This window comes from Mesoplodon mirus (genome assembly GCF_964341445.2).
Source record: "Mesoplodon mirus genome assembly, chromosome: 3".
Lineage (NCBI taxonomy): Eukaryota > Metazoa > Chordata > Mammalia > Artiodactyla > Ziphiidae > Mesoplodon > Mesoplodon mirus.
The window spans coordinates 104,688,587-104,714,706 of NC_138978.1; the positions used below are offsets into that span (position 1 = coordinate 104,688,587).

The 26,120-nt window shown below is 44.5% G+C and overlaps 2 protein-coding genes across 6 annotated transcripts in view; both read right to left on the bottom strand.

The window, feature by feature from the left end:
• Positions 1-26,120, bottom strand: part of WDR77 (WD repeat domain 77) — a 100,899-nt gene that overhangs the window by 60,334 nt on the left and 14,445 nt on the right. The gene's annotated exons all lie outside the window — the stretch shown is intronic.
• On the bottom strand, positions 8,130-26,038 carry OVGP1 (oviductal glycoprotein 1). 5 transcript variants are annotated; one of them, XM_082613137.1, is made up of 10 exons: positions 22,361-22,617; positions 18,099-18,303; positions 17,061-17,117; positions 15,244-15,409; positions 14,636-14,760; positions 13,239-13,347; positions 12,953-13,138; positions 11,345-11,461; positions 10,002-10,137; positions 8,130-9,016 (listed from the first exon to the last, which is right to left on the bottom strand). In XM_082613137.1, exons 1-10 carry the CDS (start codon positions 22,410-22,412, stop codon positions 8,550-8,552), a joined length of 1,620 nt encoding a protein of 539 aa, XP_082469263.1. In that variant the 5' UTR covers positions 22,413-22,617; the 3' UTR covers positions 8,130-8,549. The 5 variants fall into 5 exon arrangements, with proteins under 5 accessions (XP_082469263.1, XP_082469261.1, XP_082469260.1 ...); XM_082613134.1 differs by lacking the exon at positions 17,061-17,117 and adding an exon at positions 25,545-26,038 and having other exon boundaries at positions 8,131-9,016; positions 22,361-22,458; XM_082613133.1 differs by lacking the exon at positions 17,061-17,117 and having other exon boundaries at positions 8,131-9,016; positions 22,361-22,616.

Below are 26,120 nucleotides of genomic sequence, written 5' to 3' on the forward strand. Positions count from 1 at the left end.
TTTGGATTGCTAGTATATTGTTGAGGATTTTTCTGTCTATGTTCATCAGTGATATCAGCCTGTAGTTTTCTTTTATGTGGTATCTTTGTCTGGTTTTGGTATCAGGGTGACGGTGGTCTCATAGAATGAGTTTGAGAGTATTCCTTCTTCTGTAATTTTTTGGAATAGTTTCAGGATAAGTGTTAATTCTTCTCTAAATGTTTGATATAATTTGCCTGTGAAGCCATCTGGTCCTGGACTTTTGTTTGTTGGGAGTTTTTAAATCACAGTTTCAATTTCAGTACTTGTGATTAGTTGGTTCATATTTTCTATTTCTCCCTGGTTCAGTCTTGGGAGATTGTACCTTTCTAAGAATTTGTCCATTTCTTCCTGGTTGCCATTTTATTGGCATATAGTTGCTTGTGGTAGTCTCTTATGATCTTTTGTATTTCTTTGGTGTCCATTGTAACTTCTTTTTCATTTCTGATTTTATTGATTTGAGCTCTCTCCCTTTTTTTCTTGATGAGTCTGGCTAAAGGTTTATCATTTTTTTTATCTTTTCAAAGAACCAGTTTTTAGTTTCATTGATCTTTTCTATTATTTTTTAGTCTCTATTTCATTTATTTCTGTTCCAATCTTTATGATTTCTTTACTTCTACTAACTTTGGGTTTTGTTTGTTCTTCTTTCTCTAGTTCCTTTAAGCATGAGGTTAGGTTGTTTACTTGAGATTTTTCTTGTTTCCTGAGGTAAACTTGTATAACTATAAACTTTCTTCCTAGAACTGCTTTTGCTGCATCCCATAGGTTTTGGATAATCATGTTTTCGTTTTCATTTGTCTCTTTCATTTTTTGATTTCCTCCTTGATTTTTTCAGTGATCCATTGGTTTTTTAGTAGCATATTGTTTAGCCTCCATGTGATTGTGTTTCATCCAGTTTTTTAATTGTAGTTGATTTCTAGTCCATAACTCTTTACTTTTTAAAAAGGATGTGAAAATTTAATGAGTTGGCTAAGCAATAATATACCAAGTGCATTATAACTGGAAAATGTAAATATATACATTATTCACCATGTATTTTTGCTAAGCACATTTTTCATCTTCACATACCTTGGTCCTCAGTTTGAAATATCATGCTATTTTCCTTTTTAAAAAAATGCCTATATGTGGGCTTCCTTGGTGGCACAGTGGTTTAGAGTCCGCCTGCCGATGCAGGGGACAAGGGTTCGTGCCCCGGTCCGGGAAGATCCCACATGCCATGGAGTGGCTGAGCCCGTGAGCCATGGCCGCTAAGCCTGCGCGTCCGGAGCCTGTGCTCCGCAACGGGAGAGGCCACGACAGTGAGACGCCCGTGTACCGCAAAAAAAAAAAAAAAAAAAAAAAAGCCTATATGTCATATGAAGCAGTACTGACTTTATTCTGTACATGAAAGGGGCCATTAAAGTTCTTTTTTTTATCTAGTGAATGACACACTTAATACCTTCTATATATCATTTATATATAGTTTTTTAAAGTACAGCCTTTCAGAAGCATTTAGTGAAAGAGGCCAGTTACCAAAATGATTCCCTAGTAAAGTTGTACCTGGCAGAGGTAAATGGCTAGAACTTTGTCATGAATCTACTCTGAAGCTTTTGACCTAGGCACAAGCCCAAAGAAGTTTCCAATTTCACTTATATCATTTAATGTTTCTTTATGGAAGTAAATTCTTAAAGGGAAACTTAAGAGCTACAGAGGATATGCTTATAGCAATAACTCCCACTTACTGAACACCAACTTTACACCAAGCACATATTTCCTCTAACCATTGTAACAGCTTTATGAGGCTCATTTAGCTTCTCCATGATCACATAGTCAATAAAAGGCAGAGCTTTCAAGTCTGGTTTGTCTGAACTCAACTTCTGTCTAACCACGACCTCCTCCTCTAGGCCCTCTGTGTGCAAGCTCTCTTTGCTTCAATGTGAAAGAAAGTATCAACTTTAATGATAATGACAAAGAGATTTATATTTGATTTAATTTTTATAGAAAGGTATTCTAATTGCTTTTATCATACTCTCCTAGTTTTCTTCCTGCCTCCATAAAAAAAAAAAAAAAAAGTAACCATGTATGCTCCTGCCACCTGGTGGTAATATTTCTAATTTACAAAAAAAGGTTTTAGAAATGCTGAAAGAAACCTTTTATGTGGCTCTTCAAATTCAAATTAGAAAGTGACCAAAGCACATAGCATCCGCAGCTTGCTTTCCTAGGTAGGTACAACTGGTGCCTGCTCACTAGTCATGCCCCTGTGAGCCCTTCCTATCCATGTTAGATTAGCCAAACCATCTCCTTGCCAGCAGTTCCTAAGACTTCTCCCACTGCACATCTGTCTCTGGCCTCTTGTCAACGCACACACTCAAGTCTCTATTAATGCACATACAAAGTCTTTGCAGAATGATATTAGTACCTAAGCTCTCTGACTCTGTTCTTTGCACAAGTGAAATAATGTCTGTAAAGCACAGTGACCTCTAAGTTCTCTTAGATAATCATTTGAGTGATTGTCTTCTCTCTCTCACTTTTGTTTAAAGTCTTGTAGAAACTTTGTTCCTGAAATACCAACCTACTGCCCATAGCATAGTGGCTTCCACTCAGAATAATTACTCAGAATTTTCCACCCAAGAGAGGAAAGAGGGGAACATTACTCAGGCTTCTGTTCCCCATTAAAAGGGTTGCACAGGCACCTTCTCTTCAAGGCAATGGGTCTGTTAGGAGACAAGCACTGACATTGCTCCTTGACAATTGTGGTTCTTTCAGACCTAAGTAAATTTGTGTGATGTGCCATATCTCTGTGGGAACTGATCACAGTGTGTATTAAAAGATCACTCTTGTGGCCAATTGTTCTTATCACAATAAGTATGAAGAGTTTAAAGAGTTGGGGTGGGGCATATTCAGCAGGTATTATAATTCTTATGAAGCATCATTCAAGAACTGAAAAATTCTTCCATTTCTTAGTTCAGCGTTTTCCAGTCTGAGTGAGGGCACCCATCTGGAAAGGTAGTGCAAAGAAAACAATGAATTAGAAGGAGGTGCTGGGTTCTATGGCTCCCTGACCTTCAGGGAATCAGTAGGGAAAAGCTTGCAATTAGGCACTGAAGGCTTTGGGGTATTGCTTATCTAAGTATTTGCTACCACTGAGTCCTTTGGTTATTATACTGGTGCCATTTTTTTTGTTTTGTTTTGTTTTTTTTTTTGTTTGGTTTTTTTTTTTTTTTTTTGCGGTACGCGGGCCTCTCACCGCTGTGGCTCTCCCGTTGCGGAGCACAGGCTCCGGACGCGCAGGCTCAGCGGCCATGGCTCACAGGCCCAGCCGCTCCACGGCATGCGGGATCTTCCCAGATCGGGGCACGAACCCTCGTCCCCAGAATCGGCAGGCGGACTCTCAACCACTGCGCCACCAGGGAAGCCCAACTGGTGCCATTTTTGAGGGCTTGCAAACTGAGTTTCTGAGGAAGATGCAAGGGTGAAGTTTTTATTCTGCCAACAATGAACTGACTGTATGATCATGAAACTTAGTCCCCTCAGAATGGATATTTCAAGACTCATTCTAGGAGTTTATGTACAATACAACTTTTCAGTTGTTAATTCATAATTGTCTAAATTACAACGGGTACAATTATAAGTTCTTAAGTTAATGAAGTACTTACCAACCACTGATACTGGGCGGTAGGAAGTGAGGTCTGGAAAGGCTATAACTTTAGTACTCACTGTTAATCTGACCTATATTGAGGGCATCCTATGTGCAGAGATCAGTACAATCTCTTCTCCAAAGTCACAGTCTCCCCTCTCCAGAGATTATAGCTCCCCTTCTTAAGATGTTAGTGAAAAATTGGGAGTAGGTGGAAGCTATATTGCAGTGAAAAATTGAGGATGAGCATCAAAGGAAATCAGCAGAAAATAGTGTCTTATTTCCCACAAAGGGGTCCCCAATTGATGGTAGTTAAGTCTAGGGACATGAGTAGCCACCTTCAGTCATTTCCAATAAACTCCCAGCTAAAGTCATGGATAATATTTTCCTAACTTGAAGACCTGATCTAAATTCGGGAGCCAGACTTACTGGGTTTGAATTGCTGCTTGCTATATCCCAAGGAAAAATCTTCTTGTGGTCCATGTTGTTGTAGGCACTGAGCCAGACCCAGGGAAGGCATGGGGCAGAATTGTACTCTGCAGGACAGCATGCTCCATCAAGATTCTAGAGATGGGGTCTGAGTTCAGATCTAACATTCTAACTCTTCCTTCACACTGTTAGGTTAGCCTCTATCCTCAAGAAATGTCCAAAAAATAAATCCATACCTCCAGCTGATCTTAATATGTCAGAGAGAGCAAAGTACCAGGTGTTTATATACTATAGTTCAACAAGCATTTACAACAATACCATGAGTTATATTAGATTTTGTCGGCCCCAAACTCCTTCCTTAGGAATTCACCCTTCCCCTACCTCCACTTCCTTCAAGAGAGGCAAACCTTGTTAGTGCTCCCTCTCCCACTTGTGGTCTCAGTGATGCTTACATTATTTAGGCCCAGAAAAATTCTGGAGCCTCATTCCCTAGAAACAATGACTGATTCCAGGATTAGCACATGACCCTCATGAGGCCACCAGGGTCTTTCTTGCAATTGACATAGAGTTATCATGTGAGATAAGTATTCCTTCCACTGGGAAGATATTACTTTGGGGATTTCAGCAGCAATTGACTTGATCAGATGAAGAAGATTGTCTGCAAAATTAAGGCAAATAAAAGCAAGCAGAGATTGTGTGTGTGTGTGTGTGTGTGTGTGTGTGTGTGTGTAAGAGAGAGAGGAGAGAGAGAGAGAGAGAGAGAGAGAGAGATCCAGCTCTACTGACCACCCCAGAGCAGGTACAGTGGGGAGTGGGGTAAAACAGAAAATGAACATCTTCTTGGGTTGTGTGATTTCTCAGCCTGACAATTATTAGCATCATCTTACTTTAAATTTGGATTCTGTTCATATATTTCTATCCCTGTCATGCTTTGGGGAATTTGTATTTCTAAAGCACTGTAGCTTAGCCTGAAAATTCTGTGATTTTTCAAATCTTAAAACAACTCCTCACCCCCCAAAAGTGCACCATCAAGAAACAAGCTACATGGTGATGGATGGAAACTAAACTTTTGGTGGTAAGCACACTGTAGTGTATACAGAAGTAGAAATAATAATGCTGTACACATTAAAAAAAAACAAAACAAAACAAGCTACAAATACTGCACAGCCCATTGGAAGTGTAGACTCTCCAAAGCCTACTTCAGAAGCGGTCATGAAGGAAATGGGCAAGAGAAGGCTCCAAGAAAGCAGTCAGGAATATGGCATGCATATCATGTGCCAGGCACTCTTCTAAGTGTTTTAAGCATATTAATTCACACACTGAGTCCTCACATTTACCAAGAAGGCAACTGAAGCATGAAGAAGCTAAGTAACCTACCCAAGGTCACAAAAACGCCAAGATCAGAATAAACACAGTCTGGTCTGGATACATACATTAACCACACACTCTGCTTCGTCTATGAAATGGACAAGAGATTCCTATCAGAGAGAACTAGGGGCTGGCAGGTGAACTAATCAAAGAACTCATACCCTGCCAAGGAGGGAGTCTCTGTAATTCATAGTCAACAGGATATGAACTTTGTAATGTTTCCCATTCTTTTATTTTTCCAAAGGGAATTTTTACTGGGGGAGATGAAAATAACTTGCCTTGTAGTTTATAGGTTATCAGGTCATGGGGGTCAATTTAGGACATAATCACAGGACTGTGTACCACCCAAAAACCTTGGCCTTTGAGCTGCAGGCAGTAATTGAAGGGACTTTGGAGTCAACTTCCAGGAAGATAATAAGTGGTTTCTAAACATAAAAGAAGGGTTACAGATATTTGAATGGCCAAAAGGGCAGATGTATGGGAAAGACTGCTATTTACCCCCAATATCTGTCCTTACTTTTATATATGTCATAGTATAAAAATCCTAATATTTACCTGAGTCCATGGCCTACCGGAAGAAAACCGGTATTTGTCAGGTTTCATTGCAGAATGAGTTCACTTTCAGAACAAGTTCACAAGAGAATGTGTGACCTCAACATTGAACTCCCTGCTTCCCCTTTACTTGTGACCAATACAGGGTAGAACCTTGACTGCTCACTGATCTATGTTTTGAGAGAGATGATGAAGTTGGAAGTTCCAACCAATTTACAGCTAAAAGATAAGTTCCCAGAAGCTTATAAGTAAGATTTTTAAAATATAGAGATAAATAGAAACTGCCAGACACATTACCCTTGAATAAAGCACATGTAGAGGGCTTCCCTGGTGGCGCAGTGGTTGACAGTCCACCTGCCGATGCAGGGGACATGGGTTCGTTCCCCGGTCTGGGAGGATCCCACGTGCCGCGGAGCGGCTGGGCCTGTGAGCCATGGCCACTGAGCCTGCGCATCCGGAACCTGTGCTCCACAACGGGAGAGGCCACAACAGTGAGAGGCCCACGTACCACAAAAAACAAACAAAAAAAAGCACATGTAGAAAAGGGGACAGAAAAAAAAAATCACAAAGATTCACCAGAAATATTTATTTTCCATATAGGAGCTAGTGGAAAAAGCTCTACCTCTCTCTCTTTTCTATACTATAAGAAAGACCAATTAAATATATAAGCCCTAACCTTTAAGGAGATGAGTATAGGGTTTATACAAAAAGTAGAAGAAACAAGATAATCCGGTGTCCAGAATGAAATGACAACCCACCTCTATTCCATCAACTTAATACGAACATGGAACCCTTTAATCCAATTGTGCTGTCAAAGCACGTGCACACACACACACACACACACCCGTAAGTTTAGCTTCTCTTAAACACAGGAATATTGAGCTTGTATGGTAGGTTATTGCGGTAATATCCTCCAATTTATTTTTGCCTCCCTGTATCTACTTGGATAATTCCCTACCATTCTAACTCTGGGTTTGGTCATTTGACTTGCTTCGGCCAATGGAACAACAGTAAATAAGATTCAAGCAGAGACTTAAAAATTAATTGTCTATTGGAGATTTCTCTCTGGCTTTCTAGTAACAATGAGACCACAACCATGTAAACTAGCCAGTTGAAGAATGCAAGTTCTCATGCAAAGAGACCTCAGTCAGCCCAGCTGAGGCCATGACAAACCAGCCCACCCCAACCCAACCCACTAGCTGACTGAAGATGCCTGAGTCATTCCAGCCAAGACCAGTTCAGACCATAAAAACGACCTGGTTTTTCAATTTAAAAAAAGTAATAATTCTTCCAAAAAAAAAAAAAACCCCACCTAATTGAACACAGCGTAAATTACCAAATTTTAGATCTATGAGCTAAATAAATAGCTGTTTTGTAAGCCACTAAGTTTTGGGGTTGGTTTGTTTTGCAGCTTAACTGATTTGGGATTTATGGTGTGGCAACATGGTCCCGGGGACATGTGCCCACATATGTGTGGATACAGACTATACCTGCTTTAATCATTTGTGATAGGTGCCTGCTCCCACAGGTACTTTAATGGGACCCTTATCTTAAAGTCTTGGAGGCTGCACTTCCAAACGAAAAGGTAATATTGGTGGTAGATCTGACACTCACTAGCATCACTGTTTCCCAGAAAAGGGGGGCTAGAAATTGGTCCTGTGTCTATATTGACTATGAGGGTCAATCATGCCCAAGAAAATACTCTGTAGGTGGACTTCAGGGTGTAGTATAGGAACTGGTGTTTCTGGAGGAAACCTAAGAGAAGTTTGCAGGTAACACAAAAGATAATGATTTTGTCTCCCCCTCCACCACTTCTTATGGAGAGAATAGGTGGGGGTGTTTTTTCAGAGCCAACTAAGACTTTACAAAGTAGGGAATATAATTGGAAGGCACAACACCCTCCTCCTTCTCTCAGCCCCCTTGGGGAGTATGGAAAACACCTCTAGAGGAGATTCTGGCTCTGACCAACAGTGAAGTCAGCAGTTGTTCATGGCAGAGAGGGAAGCACATAATGGACACTGGAATCCACATCAGCATGGGCTAGACACAAACTCCCTCTTTCCAAAAATAACAGGAGAGGAAAGTGACCTTAAAGGGAGAAGCTGACAACTGGCTAGCACAGGTCATTTCAAGAAAAGAACTTCAGAGAACTCAAATGAATTCTTATGCTTCCAGTTTATTCAACAGAAAAGAGATTAACTCAGTGTGGCCTGGGGCCTGCTTTGCCCCAAGAATGGTTTATGAATGGCTGGGCACAGGCAGCTTCTGTCAGGGGACCTAGAAGAAAAGGCAAGGACTTTCCCCAGCTTCTGTCAACAACAGATCTTAGGATCCTCGGTCCACAGCAGAATTTTCTGGATTTTCTTTCTTTAGAGAGAGAGGACTCATTGGAAGGGTTACTGAGTCATCAGAGGAATGATTCCATCAGTGGGAACAAAGGGATTGTCAAAAGCAAGAGGAGTGTGTCCTGGGGGTGAGATGACAGGACCAGAGAGCAGCATCCAGTTTTCAGCTTCTGTGTGAAGACCAAAGTAACCCACCAGGGGTTCAGGGTCCACCTCAGAAGTCAAATTCTCCTCTCAAGAGTCTCAGTCTGCCCAGCAGGGGTGACTGTCATCTTTCCTGAGGGGATGGTCATCTTCTCAGGGGCTTTAGCCTTCCTTCTTGGGGGCATGATTTTCTCTCCAGTCTGAAGATGCACAGGAGCCACAGTTATCCCTCCAGGGGTCACAGCCTGGTGGCCCACAGGGGGCATGGTCTCCTCTCCAGAGGTTTCAGTCTTCCATTCTGGAGCTAGGGGGTGTTTTCCAAAGGACAGAGTTTCCCTTGTAGGGGTCACAAGCCCCCCTCTGGGGACTGTGGTCATAGTTTCAGACTTTCTATGGGTCTCAGTGGCCACAGCCTCTCCTCCTGGGGGCAAGATCCCCAAATCAGTGGTCAAATCCTTGATCACAGTCAGCCTTTCTGGGCCAATTCTTGAAGAATTCACAGCAGTTGAGAGCCAAAATTCTGGTGGAGGAGTTGAACTGAACTCTAGAGGAAATCATCAGAAAAGGTTGAGATTCCTACCCCCTTCATTTCCATCCTATTACTGGCAGGACTAGACCTACTCCAGGGCTGAAGTACCTGCTCCCAAACCAGAATTGGAGGATTTCCTAATGCAGCCACTTGAGGACATAGACAAAATCTCAACACATAGAAGCCCTGCTCCCCTACCTCATCATGTTAACATGATCCCAGGGACCCATGGGCACTCAGTGGATCTGTTACACTTCCGGTGAATAACCCCAAGGACGAGTCTGCCAGTTCTCTATGCTTAAGCCCTTGATTTGACCTTTGCACCTTGAGTAAGACCTTGCCCCCAAAGCCTATTTCTTACTTGTGGAATCCTCAAGGAGAACCCTTTTGTGTCCCCCATTGTGGGAGGCACCAGGAACAATGCTGAGGGCAAGAAGCTGCTCTCGATAGCATGCTGTAAAGAACTGGGTTGGAGTCCCATTTCCACCCCTGACTGGCTGTATTATCTTTCTGAGCCCTAGTCTCCTCACAAAATGAGGGTTATAGACCATCTCCAAGATTGTTGCAGCTCTAGCATGCCAGGTTCCATCTCCTAACTGCCAAGGCAGTCTCTACTATCAAAGAGATATCAAGAAGAAACCTAATTTCCTTTTCTGGCTCTTGTCCCATGAAAACAGGAAAAAGAAATAGAGAAATAAACTAACATATATTGTGTTCACTATGAGCCAGCATGTTTTCATTCCATATCTCATTTAGTTTGTATAATGTCCTGAGTATAAGGATTACTCCCATTTTGTAGATGGGGAAAACAAAGCTCACAGAGGTCAAATAGAGCATGCATTCAAACCAAGATTAGAAAGCAGACTAGTGTGGCATCAAAGCTTATTCTCCTCTTTCAGTGTCATGTTGCCTCACCAAAGCCTTTAGATCTAACAGAAAGCACTCACCAGTAGCTGGGTGTGCAACAGCCAACCCCAGTTTCCAGGTCATAGCTACTCACCAGCCTTCACCAGGAGATTATTCAATGTGTAGACAAGGGGGAAAGGGCCAGTTCCACAGAAAATGCCCCTGACGTCATCTAGGTCCAATGTCCACACCATGCCTCCCCCAAAATGCTCTCTCATTATGAAAAATGCCTGAAAAAGCAGTAGTCAGTCAACCCACTGTACTAGGTACAATGGCAAAAACAGATGGGCTCTCAGAAGGCAATATGGCAGGATGGTTAGGCATGTGGTCTGTATTTGAACCTAGCCTCTACTGCTTATTAGCTATGGGATCTTGAAAAAAGTTACATAAAGCTATGTGTCTTAGTTGCCTCATGTGTAAAAAAAAAAATGGATAATAACATTTCCAACATTTTTAGGATCCAAAGAACTTCTACATGCACATGTTACAACATGGATGGAATTGGAAGACATTATGGTAAGTGAAATAAGCCAGTTACAAAAAGACAAATACTATGATTCCACTCATAGAAGTACTTAGAGTAGTTAAATTCATAGAGGTGGAAGGTAGAGCTGGGATTAGCAGGAGCTGTGTGAGGGAGGAACGGGCAGTTGTTTAATGGGTGTGGAGTTTCAGTTTGGGAAGACAAGAAAGTTCTGAGATGGATAAGGGTGATAGTTACACAACAATGTGAGTGTACTTAATGCTACTGAACTGTAACAAAATGGGTAAAATGGTGACTTTTATGTTGTATATATTTGGCCACGATTTGAAAAACAATTTTTAAATTCCTACATGTAAAATATTTGGAGCAATGCTTTGCACATAGTAAATGTTCATAAATGTTAAATACTGTCTGGCTCCCCAGCCTGCTAATCACCTCTATCATCATATTAAATGATAGATATTGCTTTATTTTTAAAAAATCACATCAACGTACCTTATACCGTAGTGATGTTAGAAAGGAGAAGTAGAGCAGATAACATTGTACACTTCACACATAGAAGAAAATAAAGGCTTTTATCCATGGTCTTTTAAACTTCAGATATAACTAAAAGGCAGATGTTTAGCCTTGAATACAGGTTTTATTATTACTTTATGAGTGTTTTCTGTAAGGCTGATGGAAAAGATACAATCTGTCACATCCAAACAGCTCCGAGGCCAAATCAGTTGGCTCCTTCTGGGCTTTACTTTTCCCAAATGTAAAATAAGAATGAACCCCATAATTGTTAAGTTTGAAACTGAAGATTCTGAGATTTTTTTCTACTTACAGGCTAACAAGTTAACCTGCCAGTTTTATAGGTACACACACCCATACACTCACACACTGTACAGACAAAGGCCTCATGGAAGCAGAGGGAAACTCTGTGCTGGAGCAAGAAAGGAACAAGGTCTCACCTTGTAACTGAAGCTGATGGCATCATCATAGCCAACCCACTCCTTCCCCTTGTAGGCATATGGGACATACTGATCATCAATCCAGTGCTTCTTCGCTCTCCAGATGAAGGAGCAAATCTGCCAAGAAGATCACCAGGTCAGGTCTGTGAAGTGCCATGGAGGGAAGCACCAGTAAGTATAAAGAACCCAAGAATCCCTCACCAGGGAGTGAGAAGAAGGTAGACCAAAGAGGGGGTGGGGAAGCCACTCACAAAGGACCTTCTCTCTATCCTGCAAAATTCCTACTACTGCACGTTCCTTCCTCTGACATCCGTGATGGAAAAACAGAGAGAACCAAGGAGTGGCTGACATCCTTAAGTAACCAAACCAGGGTTTGGTAAATAATGTCAATACCAAACTACCACAGTAACAAACTTGACTCTGGACCAAACCTGCATCTTTTTCAAAGAAGTTTCATGAACAAGTATCTCCTCTGTTCATTAAAACCAACATAAACTGCCCCATCTAGGTAGTTATCAAACTAACTTTCGAATCTATAATAAATATAAAGGTCTCAAAGGCAGGGAGAACTAGGTTATTACAATCAAAGAAGCGCTGAGTGTGGACTGGGTACCCATCCCTGATCTGGAGACCATAGGCTGCAAAGACGTAGATGTGTTCAAGTTGGGCTGCAGAAGTTAATGTGTAAGGTTTGTTGTTTTTTTTTTGAAATTAAAAGTTTAGTCTACCAAAATTTCTTTGACCCATAATGTCCTTCAAGAACACTCCTTCAACTATGTTATCACTCATAACCATGCTTCATTGGACTAGCAGGAAAACATCTCTAAGAAGCCAGCACAGAATAGAGATTGGAGAGACCCCAGCACCTCCACTACTACCTCAGGTAAAGACACAGCTCACCCCCTGGCACCCCTACACACCTATGTCTATGTGCCTGCTGTTCTCTGCCTAGGAGGTCCTTCCCATCTTGTCATTCCTGCCCATCAGGACTCTACCTGTGCTTCAAAGATCTGCTCAAAATCCACCTGTGCCATAAGACCTTCCCAGGTAATATAGCCACACACTCGGTGCCCCTTACTGTCTTCTCTTTTGTTTCACATCCCTTGGGTCCATGTCTCTTTCCTTCAGTCAACAGTAAGCTTTGCTGAGATGGGGATTAGGGAGTGGAATTAGGGTAGAGGAGAAAGAATCTCTGATGGGAGATGTCTTGAATTACTTCAAAATCATCTAGTAGTGGGAGGGAGCGATTCAGGGAGCAGAGAAGAAACAAGATTGGCCATGAGTGGTTAAATTGATTGAAGCTGGGTGAGGGGTATTTGGTATTAAGTCAGGATTGACTTAGATATCTTTTAAGATTCTTCTAAGGGGTAAAATATCTGTCCCGCTCCATTCAGACTCCACCTAGTCCCTCACCCCTAACAAAGGACTCAAATAACTTCCCCAGAAGAAACAGAGAATATCCCAGAGATTGGGTTTCCCTTGCCCCAGTAAACCACCTCCTTGTCCTGTCTCTAGCCCTCACTCTTGCTTTTCTCCCTGTCCTTGCTCTTGCCCTGGGCTGGGGTGTGGGAGCCCTAACTAATAGACAGAGCTCCCCATTCCTGTCACCTCATAATAAGCCAAGAAACCAGCTTGCTTGGTGTACTTCCCTGGAGATGCTGGTCCCACAGCTTCTGCCCACAACTCATTCTTAGAGGCTTTGAGGAGGCGAAAAGTACGTCCATAGGTGGGGAGCCCCATAAGGAGCTTCTCAGGTGCTGCCCCAAGCTTTCGCCAGTAGTTCATGGCATATGCCTGCAGGTAGGAAGAACACAAACCCCTCCTTCTTACTAGGAGGCAATGGCCTGACTCAGGGACAGATTTTTGGGCCACATGAGAGCTTTCTCTTTCTTACCGAAGATTTGGGGTCCTTGGGCATAGAGAACAGCAGGCTATTGTGTCCTGTGAACTTTTCCCAGCTTCCATGTAAGTCATAAGACAAGACACTGATGAAATCCAGTAGTCTGTAAGGGGCAGGAAGAGGAGATATGAAGATTGTGCTAGCTAGATTTCCAAGTCCGATCATCACAACAATGACTAGCTAACTAGCTGTAAATTGGGCACTCAACTTCCCTGTCATTTCTGCCTGTGGGGACTGCCCAAGCTGTGCCCTCCACTTGAGAGGCTGCCCCTGGAACACACAGCTGGTTAGGGACAGTGGTGCATCAGGACCTATGCCATGCTGAGAGTATCCAAGGGAGTGAGCAGGGGTCAGAACAGAAAACAAAGGCATTCAGGCTGATACAAGTGCAACAGAGATCTGCATAAATCGTCCTGTGTAAGCAGTTCTGACCCACAGCCTGAAAAAACTTCTGTCCTTCTACCATTATAGGAACCATTGAAACCCATCTCTTCCAGAAAGCTTTCCCAATGACAAAGTGTAATTGAGCCTGACCAGGTCACAGGTGTACAGGTTAACGTGGATTATCTAATTTAATTTGAATCTGTCCAATGCCCTAAGTACTACAATTGTCTCCATTTTAAAATGAAGAAATTGAAACTCAGACCATTATCTAATTTGTCTAAGGTGACCCAGCTAGGTGAAGGTGGTCTCACTCAATCCTGCCTGGCTGTAAGACCAACACTAGCCAATTGTGCCCCACTATGTCTCTCACCCTTCCTGCCACCATGGAACCACTCTCCCTAAGTGTAATCACATGCAAAAATTGCGTGTGATTTCTTGTGTTCTGCATCTGCCTCAGTTATCACATCTGTAAATACCCGATTCTTGAGCTTTGAGAAAATTAGTCCAGAGCTGTCCAGAAAGTTAGGAGCTCTCTTTGCCTGATTTTGTAACTTTTGCATGAAGACCTGTGCTCTGAAAACTAGGCCTGACTGGGCATTCCTATTTTTGTTTCAGTGGCAGTAGTTGGTAATTAATCCATCCCTATGACACCAGCCATCTGGCACGCAGTGTATGTCTAAGGGGACTCTGGGACAGCAGAGGTCAGACTCCTGGATTCTTCTCCTAGAGACCCAGCGATAGGCGATACACACCTCTACCCAAGAGGATGCTGTGGTGCGGACTGGTACCACATCACCTCCCTCTGATCTCCTAAGGAAAGCTCAGAATATAATGGAATAATCCTTGTCCCCACCTATGCTCCTGATCAGCCCACCTCCCAAAGGTGCACTTATAGCAGGGCAGGAACTTGGAAAGCTCAAGGACACTGCTTGGGCACCTCTGGGGTTCTGAGCTGGAGATGTCTCCTTCCCTCCAATGTCCTGCCCACCAAGGCAGCACCCACTCACCTTCCCAGAAGGCGCACATCATATGCTTTTTGGATGACACGGGGGTCCCCAGAGACAGCAGCGGAGAGCAGCAGCCTTGGACGCGTGGTGAGCTGCGCCTCCTTCCTGACAGCAAGCAGGACCTCCTGGGAACAAAGAGAGGCAGATGCAAGAACCAGACAAAGCAGAGTCTGGGAAAACAAGACTCATCCAAGAAACCTTTATTTACAGAGCCCCTTGAGCCAGGAGAGTCAGACACAGGCCCTGCCCACAGGCTCGTGAGAAAGGCAACGTGAGCCAACGTGGTAAGTCACTGAACAGAAGGCTGGCGGCAGGCCCAGGAGCAGAGTTCAGACAGCCCACCTGAGAGAGTCCAGGAGCTGCACAGAGAAGGCATCACTCAGGCTGGAGGGCTGGGCCAAGGCCCGGATGTGACAGAGAGAAAGAGCCGCCATAGGGCCCTTGCTAGGCAGCTCTTTGTCCAACACCTGCAGGTGATGGCAGTAAACAACCTTCTGTTACCGCTGTCTTGCCCTTGTACCCGGCCTCAGGCTTCCCCTGTGCCCTGAGCCCAGGTATGATCAAAGTAGAATCATTTCTGGATTCGGGAGCTGCCAGGCTGGCCTTACTTCAAGTAAGAATACAAAGGTCCAGCGGTCATGCCTGGGGCTGCCTCTGAGTCCAGGGTACAAGAAGAAGAGGTCCAGACCATCAAAGCCATGTGTCCTCAGGAGGGCTATCACTGAATTGACAAACTTCTGCCGGTTGGCGAATGTGGACAGCATCGTGGTGAACCTGCAGGGAGACCAGAGGTGAGGCCAGGAGTGTTTTCTGCACAACCTCAGCCTCGCTTACAAGACCCCTTGGTTCGCACCCCGTGGAGGGCACAGTGGATGTGACTGAGGAAAGGAAGGCAGGTCATTGAAACTCTCAGAGCCTCTTAAAGCCCATCCCAGCATGGGGCTCCAATACCCAGGAATGGGGACTTCAGGCTCCAGGGAGGATTTGCAAACCACAACTTCCCCTGCCAGATGGAAACAAGCACACAGCCTGGGGTGGAGAGTGCAGGCTCAGGCCAGCTTGGCCTCTGAAAACATGGTCCGCCCCTAGCCAGGCACTGTCCCTCTGCTGTTTCCTCATGGGTAACAGCTCAGTCCTGACACCCTGTCCTGGCACTGACTTGCTCTGCCTGAACAGATTAAGGGAGGGAACATGAGCCAAGGGCCAGCATTTCCAGAAAGATCTCTGAGCTAACGTGGCACAAGAGGGCCATGCTCTAAGGGTTCTGTGCTCTTTGCTCTTTTGTTCTTTGGCTGTTTGATTGTTTTCTATTTTTTCTAGTGTTTTCTCTCCCATAGTAAAGACACTATTGGAAAACTTGTAACTTATCAGAGTTGAACTTTAAGCAATTTGGGACTAGTCCTGAGTGCAATGATTAGAAAATTAACCAGGTTCAGACTTAGGCAGGCCTAGTTCCATTATCTGGTTTCCACCCATAGCTGGGCGATCTCTCATGGTCACCTGTGTGAAATATGGTAAGTTTCTTAAGCTCGCACTCTTGCTTTTCTCTGCAAATTTAGAATGTAAACAGCCACTTTGTAAGCCTCTCCCAAGTAACCATGAGATAATGCATGCAAAGCCTCTGGCCAGCGTCTGTACACAGCGAATGTTCAAGAAGTCGTGGCCCAGGGAGAGGCGAGGCCTGGGGTCAGGCAGAGCCGGTTCTCACCCAGCTCCCTGCATCCTCCCTGCATTGCTCCTGGGTTCTGGGCCAGGTGCTTCCTCACATTCCCCCACTCTCAGGCCTCCAGGTGTCCCTGTCCTACAGCTCCTTCCTCTAAGGCAGGAAGGGAGGCAACTCTCTACCCTTGGCCTCAGCCATGAAATAGGGGACAAGTTTCTTCAGAGAACATGAAGGCAGTTTGTCACCACCACACTGCCTAGTGGAGGGTAACGCAGAGTAGCCACCATGCACTGGACACAGACCATGTGCCCAGGTGCTCAGCTGAGCATCTTGTTTATATCACTTTCTTTCCTCCCATCCTTTCAGGTTGATGCCACTGGCTCCATTTATAAAGCGAGGAAACCCAGGCCCTGGGAGGCTTGGGGTTTATCCATGTCCCAAACAAGACTCCTCCCCTCTCTGAGGCAAAAGCCCTGCCTCTTCTGAAGCATTGAGGGGACAACTGTGAGCACCCCATTTTGCCCCTCATTTCCCCCAGCCCCTTTCTCACCACCTCCTGGACCTGCCTTGTCTCCCCTCACTCACCATAGAGGAGAGGTCGGGGGACCCTGGAGTCCAGGGCCAGGTCAGGACTTGGGGGAGTACTAGCGTGTCTCCCCATGGCCCAGCTGGCTCCCGACTCTGTCTTCACCTCCGGCCTGCCTGCTCCTCCCACATACACTGCCCCCACCCCAGAGAGAAGACCTGACAGCACAGCCTCACCTCGATGTGCCGAAGTTCCACCCCCCGAAGGACAGCAGTGTTTTCAACTCCCTGTTCCTGTGATGCAGGACAGAGTCTGTGAGCTGGGTTCTCATTCATTCATTTGGGAAACTGTGGCATGTAGGGGGGATGGGGGGACAGGAACGGAAAGGGGGAGACGGGTGGGGAAACCTAAGGAAGAAAAGAGCAGAGCCCAGCAGAACCCAAGAAGGGAAGAAGGAAAAGAGGGGGGACAACCAGCCCACACAAAGGTCATCACACCCAGGAACCCCCAGGCTGTCCAAAGACCCCTAAACTCCCCGCTCCCATGACAGTCCCATAAAAAGGAAAAGAAAAGGCAGCCTAAAATTTCTCTTCACTCTCTTTCTTCATCAACAAATGTTTACTGAGCAATTATTATTTGCCACTGACTGCTTTAGGTGCTTGAGATACAGCAGTGAACAGTGGACAGGCTCCCTGCTCTCCTCTCCAGAGCTTGTAATCTAGTGACATGGACTTCCCCCACCCTTCTATAACCATCATGCAGTGACAGACCACCCCCGGGGCAGGAGAGCCCAGGAGTCCTGGGGAGGGAGTACTGAGCACCAGCTCTCTGCCGGGCACTGACCCAGCCACTGGTGAACAATGATATCACAGACATTGGTCCTTCCCTTGGGGGGCTCATTTGCAGGTGATATGTGGTAATACAAACACTAGCATTTGTGAAGCATTTGTGATGCACGGCCCCCTCTGAAGCACTTCAACAGCATTAACACATAGAATCCTCAACACGGGGCTTGAAGAGTGAGTTGGGGGATGCCAGGCAGAGAAGAGAGAGGAGGCCATTCCAAGCAGGGGCCACAGCAGCCAAGAAGGCAAGGAGGCAAGGACGAGCTCAGAGTGCTGGTCAGTGGGGAGCTCCCAAGGCAGGGAAGCTCAGGAGCGCCCTGGACAGGAGGCTAGGACACAAGATTCAGAGGAAAGTTGACGACTTACAGGAGAAAAGGATTAACTCTCTTCCATTTGTAAAATACAACCCCACATCCAAAGTGAACACACCTCTCCTTGAGCTTGTTGAACTCTGGGTAGAGGATTTTCTCATCCTCGGGATCCTTAGGAACAATCTGATTGTTGTTCATTGAGGCAAAGGCAAATACCAGGTGGGTGCAGAGAAAGGGGTCCAGGTCCCAGGGCAGGATCGAAGCAGGGTTGGCCCTCGTAAATGCCCAGTTGGTGAAATAACACACCAGTTTGTGGGCAGAACCTGGCAGGGGAGAGCAGGCATTTGTTGGCAGAAAGCAAGGTGGGGATGGAGCTCAGCTTCCACAGAGCAGCGTGGACACAGTTTCAGAGGCAAGGCCACTGTAACACCCCCCAACTCACACCCCAAAGCTACACTGAAGGCAGGTCCCTCCCCCACTGCTGGGGTCCCCCGGGGCAGGGGGAAGAATGCCTTGTGAAACCCTGGTCAGAATGGATCCTCGAGTCTGGATCCTGGCACAAGGAGTGAGACAAACAGCAGGTGACTGAAAATCCTCTGCTGAACTGCATTGGGTCAGTGATCCCTGACACAGAGCCAGGGTAGGGCGGGGTTGCAGGCGCACTCGACATGGAGCACTTCTCAGGTGGACACTCTCCCTGGCTCTGGAGAGGACCACACAGGGTCCTTACCACTGTGGTGTTTCAGCACAAGAACCAGCCCTGCAGGACACCAAGGAGGAATCACACGCAGATTCACAGGCACACCCGGAGTGACACACCCCAGCACACCCTCCAGTTCTGAGTGCACCCACCAACTCAAGCAAATGGAGACACACACACCCTTCCCTCTTTCCTCTTCTCTACACTGAGCAGGTGAAGCCAGATCTATCTAATCTCCTTTCCACTTCAATAAACACCATACGTATACACACATGCTTTGCACAGGGACAACCATGACATTTAGAAGTCCCAGCAAAAGCTCTAGGTCAATGGTTCTCAACCCTGGATGCTAATTTAAAAGTAGTGATATCCTGGCTCCTCCCCCAGAGATTCTGAATGAACTGGCCTGAGGTGGAAGCCAGGCATAAAAATGTTTAATGTGCAGCCAGAACACAACCACTGCTCTGATCACTCCTCCCTGGGCCCCTCTGGCCCTTCACTGTGTCCTGTCCCACCTCTACCTAATCCAGGGCCCCGAGTCGCAGGATGCTTCCCAGGAACCAGAGACAATGAGCTTATGAAGCCTGGCACCTCCTGAACTAAGAGATATTGTGGGGCTGGGACCCACCACACTCACCAACGCAAAGCAACAGCTTCCCCATCTCCGTGGTCTGAGAGCTGCAGGTCTAGACCTCGAGCCCCTTTATATGCACTTCCCCAGGTATGACCCTGGGACAGCACTGGGATAGCCCAGCTAAACACACACAAAACCAGGAACAGTGATTAATGGGCAGCTGCCCCAGAGTCACAGTGACCCCAGCATCTCCTGTCCTCCCGCCCAGCAGAGCTATAGCTCTCAGATCCAACAAAGCAACAACTCCCTCTCACACTGGCACAGAGTGGGTGTCCACCATGGGCCCTGGCGAGGGCAGGGTGGTACTCAGCCCCTCTTTCTGGAATTCAGCCCCACGTGGACTGAGTATGAGGAAGAAACACTGAAGGGCAGCAGTAATTCTATTGTTATAAGATTAGTGGTTAGAAAAGCTGTGTAATGTAAAGTTAAAAAGGCCCGGGAACATATGTATATGTAGAACTGATTCACTTTGTTATAAAGCAGAAACTAACACACCATTGTAAAGCAATTATACTCCAATAAATATATTTTTAAAAAAGGCCCAGCTATGGACTCAGGCAGGCCAAAGTTTGAATCCCAGTGTCAAAAATTAGAAGTTTTATCATCTTGGGCAGTTATTTAGCTCTTTGAGCTTCAGTTTCCACACCTGTAAAACGGAGATAACACTTGAACTTACCTCATAGGGTTTTACATGAATAAAGAGATAATGTGTGAAAAACTGTTAGTTCAGTGCTTTGCCTATAGTAAGGGCTCGGTGAATGGTAGTAGTGATTAGGGATGGCACAGGAGTTTCCTCCCAGAGCAGGGTTCTCAAACTCAAATGCTGACAGGCAGGTAATGTAAATCGGTGAAGTGGACGCAAGAGAATAGTTTACTTTCCACTTGATTAGAATAACAGTTCAAGCCCAGTAATACACTTCAACTTCTCTTATCAGAGACAAGAGAGATTGGTATGAACAGGGACAGAACTCTGAGTAGCCACTAATTTTTGCCTTGCAGTGAAATAGAACCAATCTTTTGGAGGATTCTTCAATTTCTCAAGAGAAGACAAAAATCTGAATTTTGGAGGCTTCCCTGGTGGCGCAGTGGTTGAGAGTCCGCCTGCCGATGCAGGGGACGAGGGTTCGTGCCCCGGTCCGGGAGGATCCCACGTGCTGTGGAGTGGCTGGGCCCGTGAGCCATGGCCGCTGGGCCTGCGCGTCCAGAGCCTGTGCTCCACAGTGGGAGAGGCCACAGCAGTGAGAGGCCCGCGTACCGCACAAAATAAATAAATAAATAAAAATCTGAATTTTTGTATGAGTCAACAATGTTTGAGCCAGTATATGAGCCAATGGTGACACTGTCATGAGACATGTCATGAACCTAAGGAATATAATGAACCCAATTTTGGACACCTGGGAGCCAATTTTTAAAAAATACAACAATAATATGAAGGATAAATAACATAGATCTATACTCCAGTGTTTTCATGATCTACCAGTTTTCTTTTCTGCTATAGAGGCTCTCAGATCATGAGAAGGTCCCATATATCAGGGTGTGAACCTCAATCAGGGGGGACCAGAAACTGGATGTTCTCAGTGTATCCACTATGCCCATCCTCTTGGAGACTTACATAGCTCACTTAATCCACATGCCACTGAGGTGCTAACCAGATATCAATATAATAAATGACACTGGGAAGTAACAAGGACTAGTGGTTGAAGTCACTTCATTTCCAATATGAAGAAACTAGGAAAGTTTACTTTGTACCAGCAGGTTGCTTGGATATCATGGAATAAGAATAAGTTGGTATAGAATGTTTAGGGCAAGGATATTTCCCTGAAACTTGGGAAAGCCAGAGAATACCCCACCCAACAGAGGCTGTATCTCCATTTGTTCAGCCCTCTTTGCCTTCCTTTATGTATTCAATGAATATTCACTCAGCACAGGCCAGGCCCTGATAGGCACCCTAGGTATGTGGTGATGAAGACACAGTTTCTGCTCAAGGAGCTTCTAGTCTAGTGAACACATGGATCACACTCCTCAGAGCCAGTGCAGAGTGAAGCACATGAGTTTTGTTTCCAAACAACCTTGAGATCCAATTCCTGCTCTGTACTATCATTAGGTCTCACCTGCATGTTCAATGCCACCCTCCATACCTTCAGCTAATATTAATCAGAATCAGGATATACTTAAGCCTTATAAATGCAGTGCTGGATTAGATTTGGCAACATCTTGCACCATTGGTAGATTACCCCTGGTGCGGTTTTTAACTCTAGTGACCAAGCTCTTACTTGTTTCCCAATTCCCAGCCCATGTGCCTTAAATCTTGTTTCTGGGTCTCTGCTTTGATTTCTCTTCCTGGTTTATAACTGTAGGCACCACAGTTGGTTCCTAGGGCCTGGGTCCTGACTCATTCTTGCCAGGCTCCTGGGGCCTTACTGCCTGTCTTTTAAGACCACCCTGATGTGAACGCCTGCTTCTCTCTGCTTCTAAGCCCCCCTTCACCCTACCTCCTGCTCCCCAGATACCACATCACTGAGATTTCCCACAAGGTTTGCGCCCTTCCACCCAGACTCCTGCCAGGGGCACTAGCTGTTCATGCTGTACCCATCACAGGGTCAAATCTGCCTGCCAACCGAACCTCCTTCATCTGTACCTGGCTCAGTGTTCTGGGCTCCTAATCTGCTGCAGTGGGCAAGGCTGGATCCCAGACCTCCCTCTTCCATACATTCAAAAGTGACTAATGATGCTGAGAAGAATGGCAAGATATAACAACGGATGCCCAGGAGTGACCTCTGCTTCATTCAGGGATGACTGTGCCAAAGAATTGGCAACTAAGACTCTGTGTGTAGGAGATGATGAATAGTGAAATGCTGAGTGAGGGTCAGGTTGAAAATCACTGCGCCATGTCGCACTGTTCACTCCCAATCCTCCTCCTTGGGTTCCTGCTGTCAAAAGTACAACCGTTGCTTTGTATTTTCACACACCCACCCAGATACTTGGAAAACACTCCTTCCTAATGCTCAGCCTGTTCTCACGAAATGAGAAAAGGCACGTACAATACCTTTAGTTGGCTTGCTGAAGAAATCCCCACTGCAGCACAACCTCTTCCACATTCTACAACACTCAACTAGATGAAGGCAAGATCACAGACGTGAAGGGCTGTGGGTTTAACAAAGCATTTGACCAAACTTTTCATGATTCTCATGTGGAAGAATTGGAGAAGTATGACTCGAACAAAAGCAATTGGTTGAATAACATAAGAACACAAAGAGTGTTGACTCCAGATCAGTGTAAACTTGAAATAGCTTTACCACATCTCTAAAATGAAGGAGATAGACTAGAGCATTGTTTCCCAATATTTAATATAAAAGATGATTTGGGGTTGTACATTAGGATTTTTAAATTATAATATTTATGTGTTTATTTTAATGTGTGTTATAAAATGTAATTATCCAAAAACCCCATGATTTCTTAGATATTACTTAAGTGTAAAACTTGAGGCAATTCAAAAAAGAATATTTTAATAAACCAGTAAAGGTAACACTGTTTATTCAATCTCCTTAGAAGTCATTTTGAGACCACCACAATCCTAAACACATCCTATAACCCAGCAACTTCACTTTTAGAAATCTGCCATGCAGACATATCTGCCCAAGTACACAAAGAAAGTATGTTCACTGCAGGTTTATTTGTAACAACAACAAAAAAGAGAATTCCCAACTAACTGAATGACCATTACTTGGAGACAGATAAATATGTTATTGCACATCCATGCAATGACCTCTTTCTTTACCTTTTAAGCCAGTGGTTTTCTACTGGGCAATAAATCACCCCCATGGGACACTTGGCAATGTCTGGAGACATTTTTGCTTGTCACGATGGGGAGAGGGGTGCTACTAGTACCTAGTGGGTAGAAGACAGGGATGGTGCTAGACACCCTACGAGGCACAAGACAGCCTCCAACAGCAAAGAATTATCCATTATTGATAATTAATAATCCCAAGGGTGAAAAAAAACCCAGTTAAAGCAGAGCTGCTTTCATTATTGTTCTTGTTCTTTTAATGCCATCACAAACCTGAGATCACGTATATACTCACCCCTTATTACCCCCCGATTTAAAATTAAACAACTGTTTCAACTATTGCAAAGTGAGCTGTTTTAGTGAGGATAAGTGATTGATTTATCTTTGTAGCCCCAGAACCCATAATTAAATAGTCTGTCTTTGGAATGAATGAGCTAAGGAAAAGCACAGCCAAGGAGCACACTCTGGCTTAGAAAGAGGTAACTGGCATTGGGTCCAGTTATAGGAGCAGGGATTGTAACAGCTATATATTATATTACTTGTTTTTATCTTCCCATTTCCCTCCTGTTACTTTATATGAGGGCACTGTTGATGGCTAATTGTTTAGGTTTAAAGTGAAAGTATGAACAAATGAACATCATCCCATGATGATAAATAGCTGATGGAACTTTGGGCATCTCTTGTGTTGAGGTCATGACATTTGACCTGCATTTCAGACAAGAGAGGACAGTAAGGGGCAAACAGCCTGGACCACAACAGATATTTTCCAATTGTCCCTCTACCTCCCCATCCTTCCCCACCTTGCTCTCTGCCCTTGCAAGTTAGTCTGTTTGGACTACATCCAATAGCTCAGTGGGCTCTGCCTGGCAGAAGAGTAGATGGAGGAAGGAGAGTAAGGTCAGGGTATTTATTCCCCTAGGGATCACTCCCTGTGAAGTCACATCAAGATGACCATAACCCTCCTTCGAGGTTCACTGTTCCTCTCAAGCAAGACTGCTCGACCTGTCTATCTCTTCTTCCAGTTTCAGGTAACCTCTCCCTGTAACAGCTCCACTTTTCTAGCCCTGGCTTCCTATACTAGCTCTATGATTCCCCTACACCACTCCCAAAACTCTGTAGTTAGTCTCTTTGTCAATAAACCCTCCTCAAATTATCTTGAGTGTACCACCTGTTTTCCTTAGGACCCTGACTGACAGACTATATAATCTTGGATCATGTTGCTTAATCTTTATGAGCCTGTTTTCCCACCTATAACATTAAAATATTAATAATTATGTTTCAGAAAAGACAACCTACTGAATGGGAGAGAGATTTGCAATTGATATGTCTGACCAGGGAGTAAATTCAAAAATATACAAAAAGTTCAGCCAATTCAATATCAAAAAACAAACAACTCAATTAAAAAAATGGGTGAAGACCTCAATAGACATTTTTCCAAAGAAGACATACAGATGGCCAACAGGCACATGAAAAGATGCTCAACATTGCTAATCATCAGGGAAACGCAAATCAAAACCACAATGAGATATCACCTCAGTCAGAATGGCTATCACCAAAAAGACAACAATACTAAATGTTGGCAAGGATATGGAGAAAAGGGAACCCTAGTACACTTTTGGTGGGAATGTAAATTAGTACAGCCACCATGAAAAACGGTATGGAGGCTGTTCACAAAATTAAAAATAGAACTACCAGGCTTCCCTGGTGGTGCAGTGGTTGAGAGTCCGCCTGCCAATGCAGGGGATGCGGGTTCGTGCCCAGTCTGGGAAGATCCCACATGCCGCGGAGCAGCTGGGCCCATAAGCCATGGCCGCTGAGCCTGCGAGTCTGGAGCCTGTGCTCCGCAACGGGAGAGGCCATAACAGTGAGAGGCCCGCGTACCACAAAAAAAAAAAAAAAAAAAAAAATAGAACTACCATATGATCCAACAATTCCACTCCTGGGTATGTATCTAAAGAAAATGAAAACACTAATTTGACAAAAATACATGCACCCCAATGTTCATAGCAGCATTATTTACAATAGCCATGATTTGGAAGCAACCTAAGTGTCCATCAACTGATGAATGGATAAAGAAGATGCGGTATATACGTACAATGGAATGTTACTCTCCCATCAAAAAAAATGAAATGTTGCCATCTGCAACAACATGGATGGACCTGGAGGGTATTATGCTTAGTGAAGTGAGATAAGGAAAGATTAATACTGTATGTTTTCACTTACATGTGGAATCTAAAAAACAAACAAAAAATGAATGAATATAACAAAAATAGTAATAATTACCTTTCAGAGTATCCAGATGATTAAAAGTATTACTGTAAGTAGAGTGTTTAAAAGGTAAATACTCAAAAATATAATGCACTATTAACTATTTGCATTTGTTAGGTGCAACAGAAAACTCAACTAGAAGCAATTTAATCAAAATTAAAACTTATTAACTCACATTAAAAGAAATCCAAAAGAGGTGGCTTAATCAGCACTGCTTAATTCAGGTGTTCAGCACAATCATCCAGGACCCAAGGTCTTGATGTGTTTCTTCTCTAAAGGACATGGCCACCCATACTTGAACAAAATCAAAGTCCTGTTGGTAAATATGGAGGAAGGAGGCAGAATAGTTATTAGACAGCCAACTGCACCTGCTACACTGTTATTAAAGTATACAGTAATGAGCAGCTGCCCAACCTTTGGTGGCACATGAGAGTGGATGGGGCCCAGAAAGACTCTTGGGGAAGGGGGCGGGGGTGGAGTCAGCAGAGCAGGGTCAGAACAAGACAGAAAATACCCGTCATAGAAATCAACGAAGAGGGGCTGTTATTCCTGATGACAGTGATGACCTTGCAGGAAGATTCCCGTAACTCTGACAACAGCTTCTATTCACTTCCAACCTCACAGAACATGCAGCATTTTCCCCACTGACCAAGACAGTAATTGTCAGGGTGGTGAGGTTGCAAACAACAGACACCAGCTCTGGCTAAATCAATCAAAACAGGAATTCAAAGGAAAGCCTGTAAGGCAACTG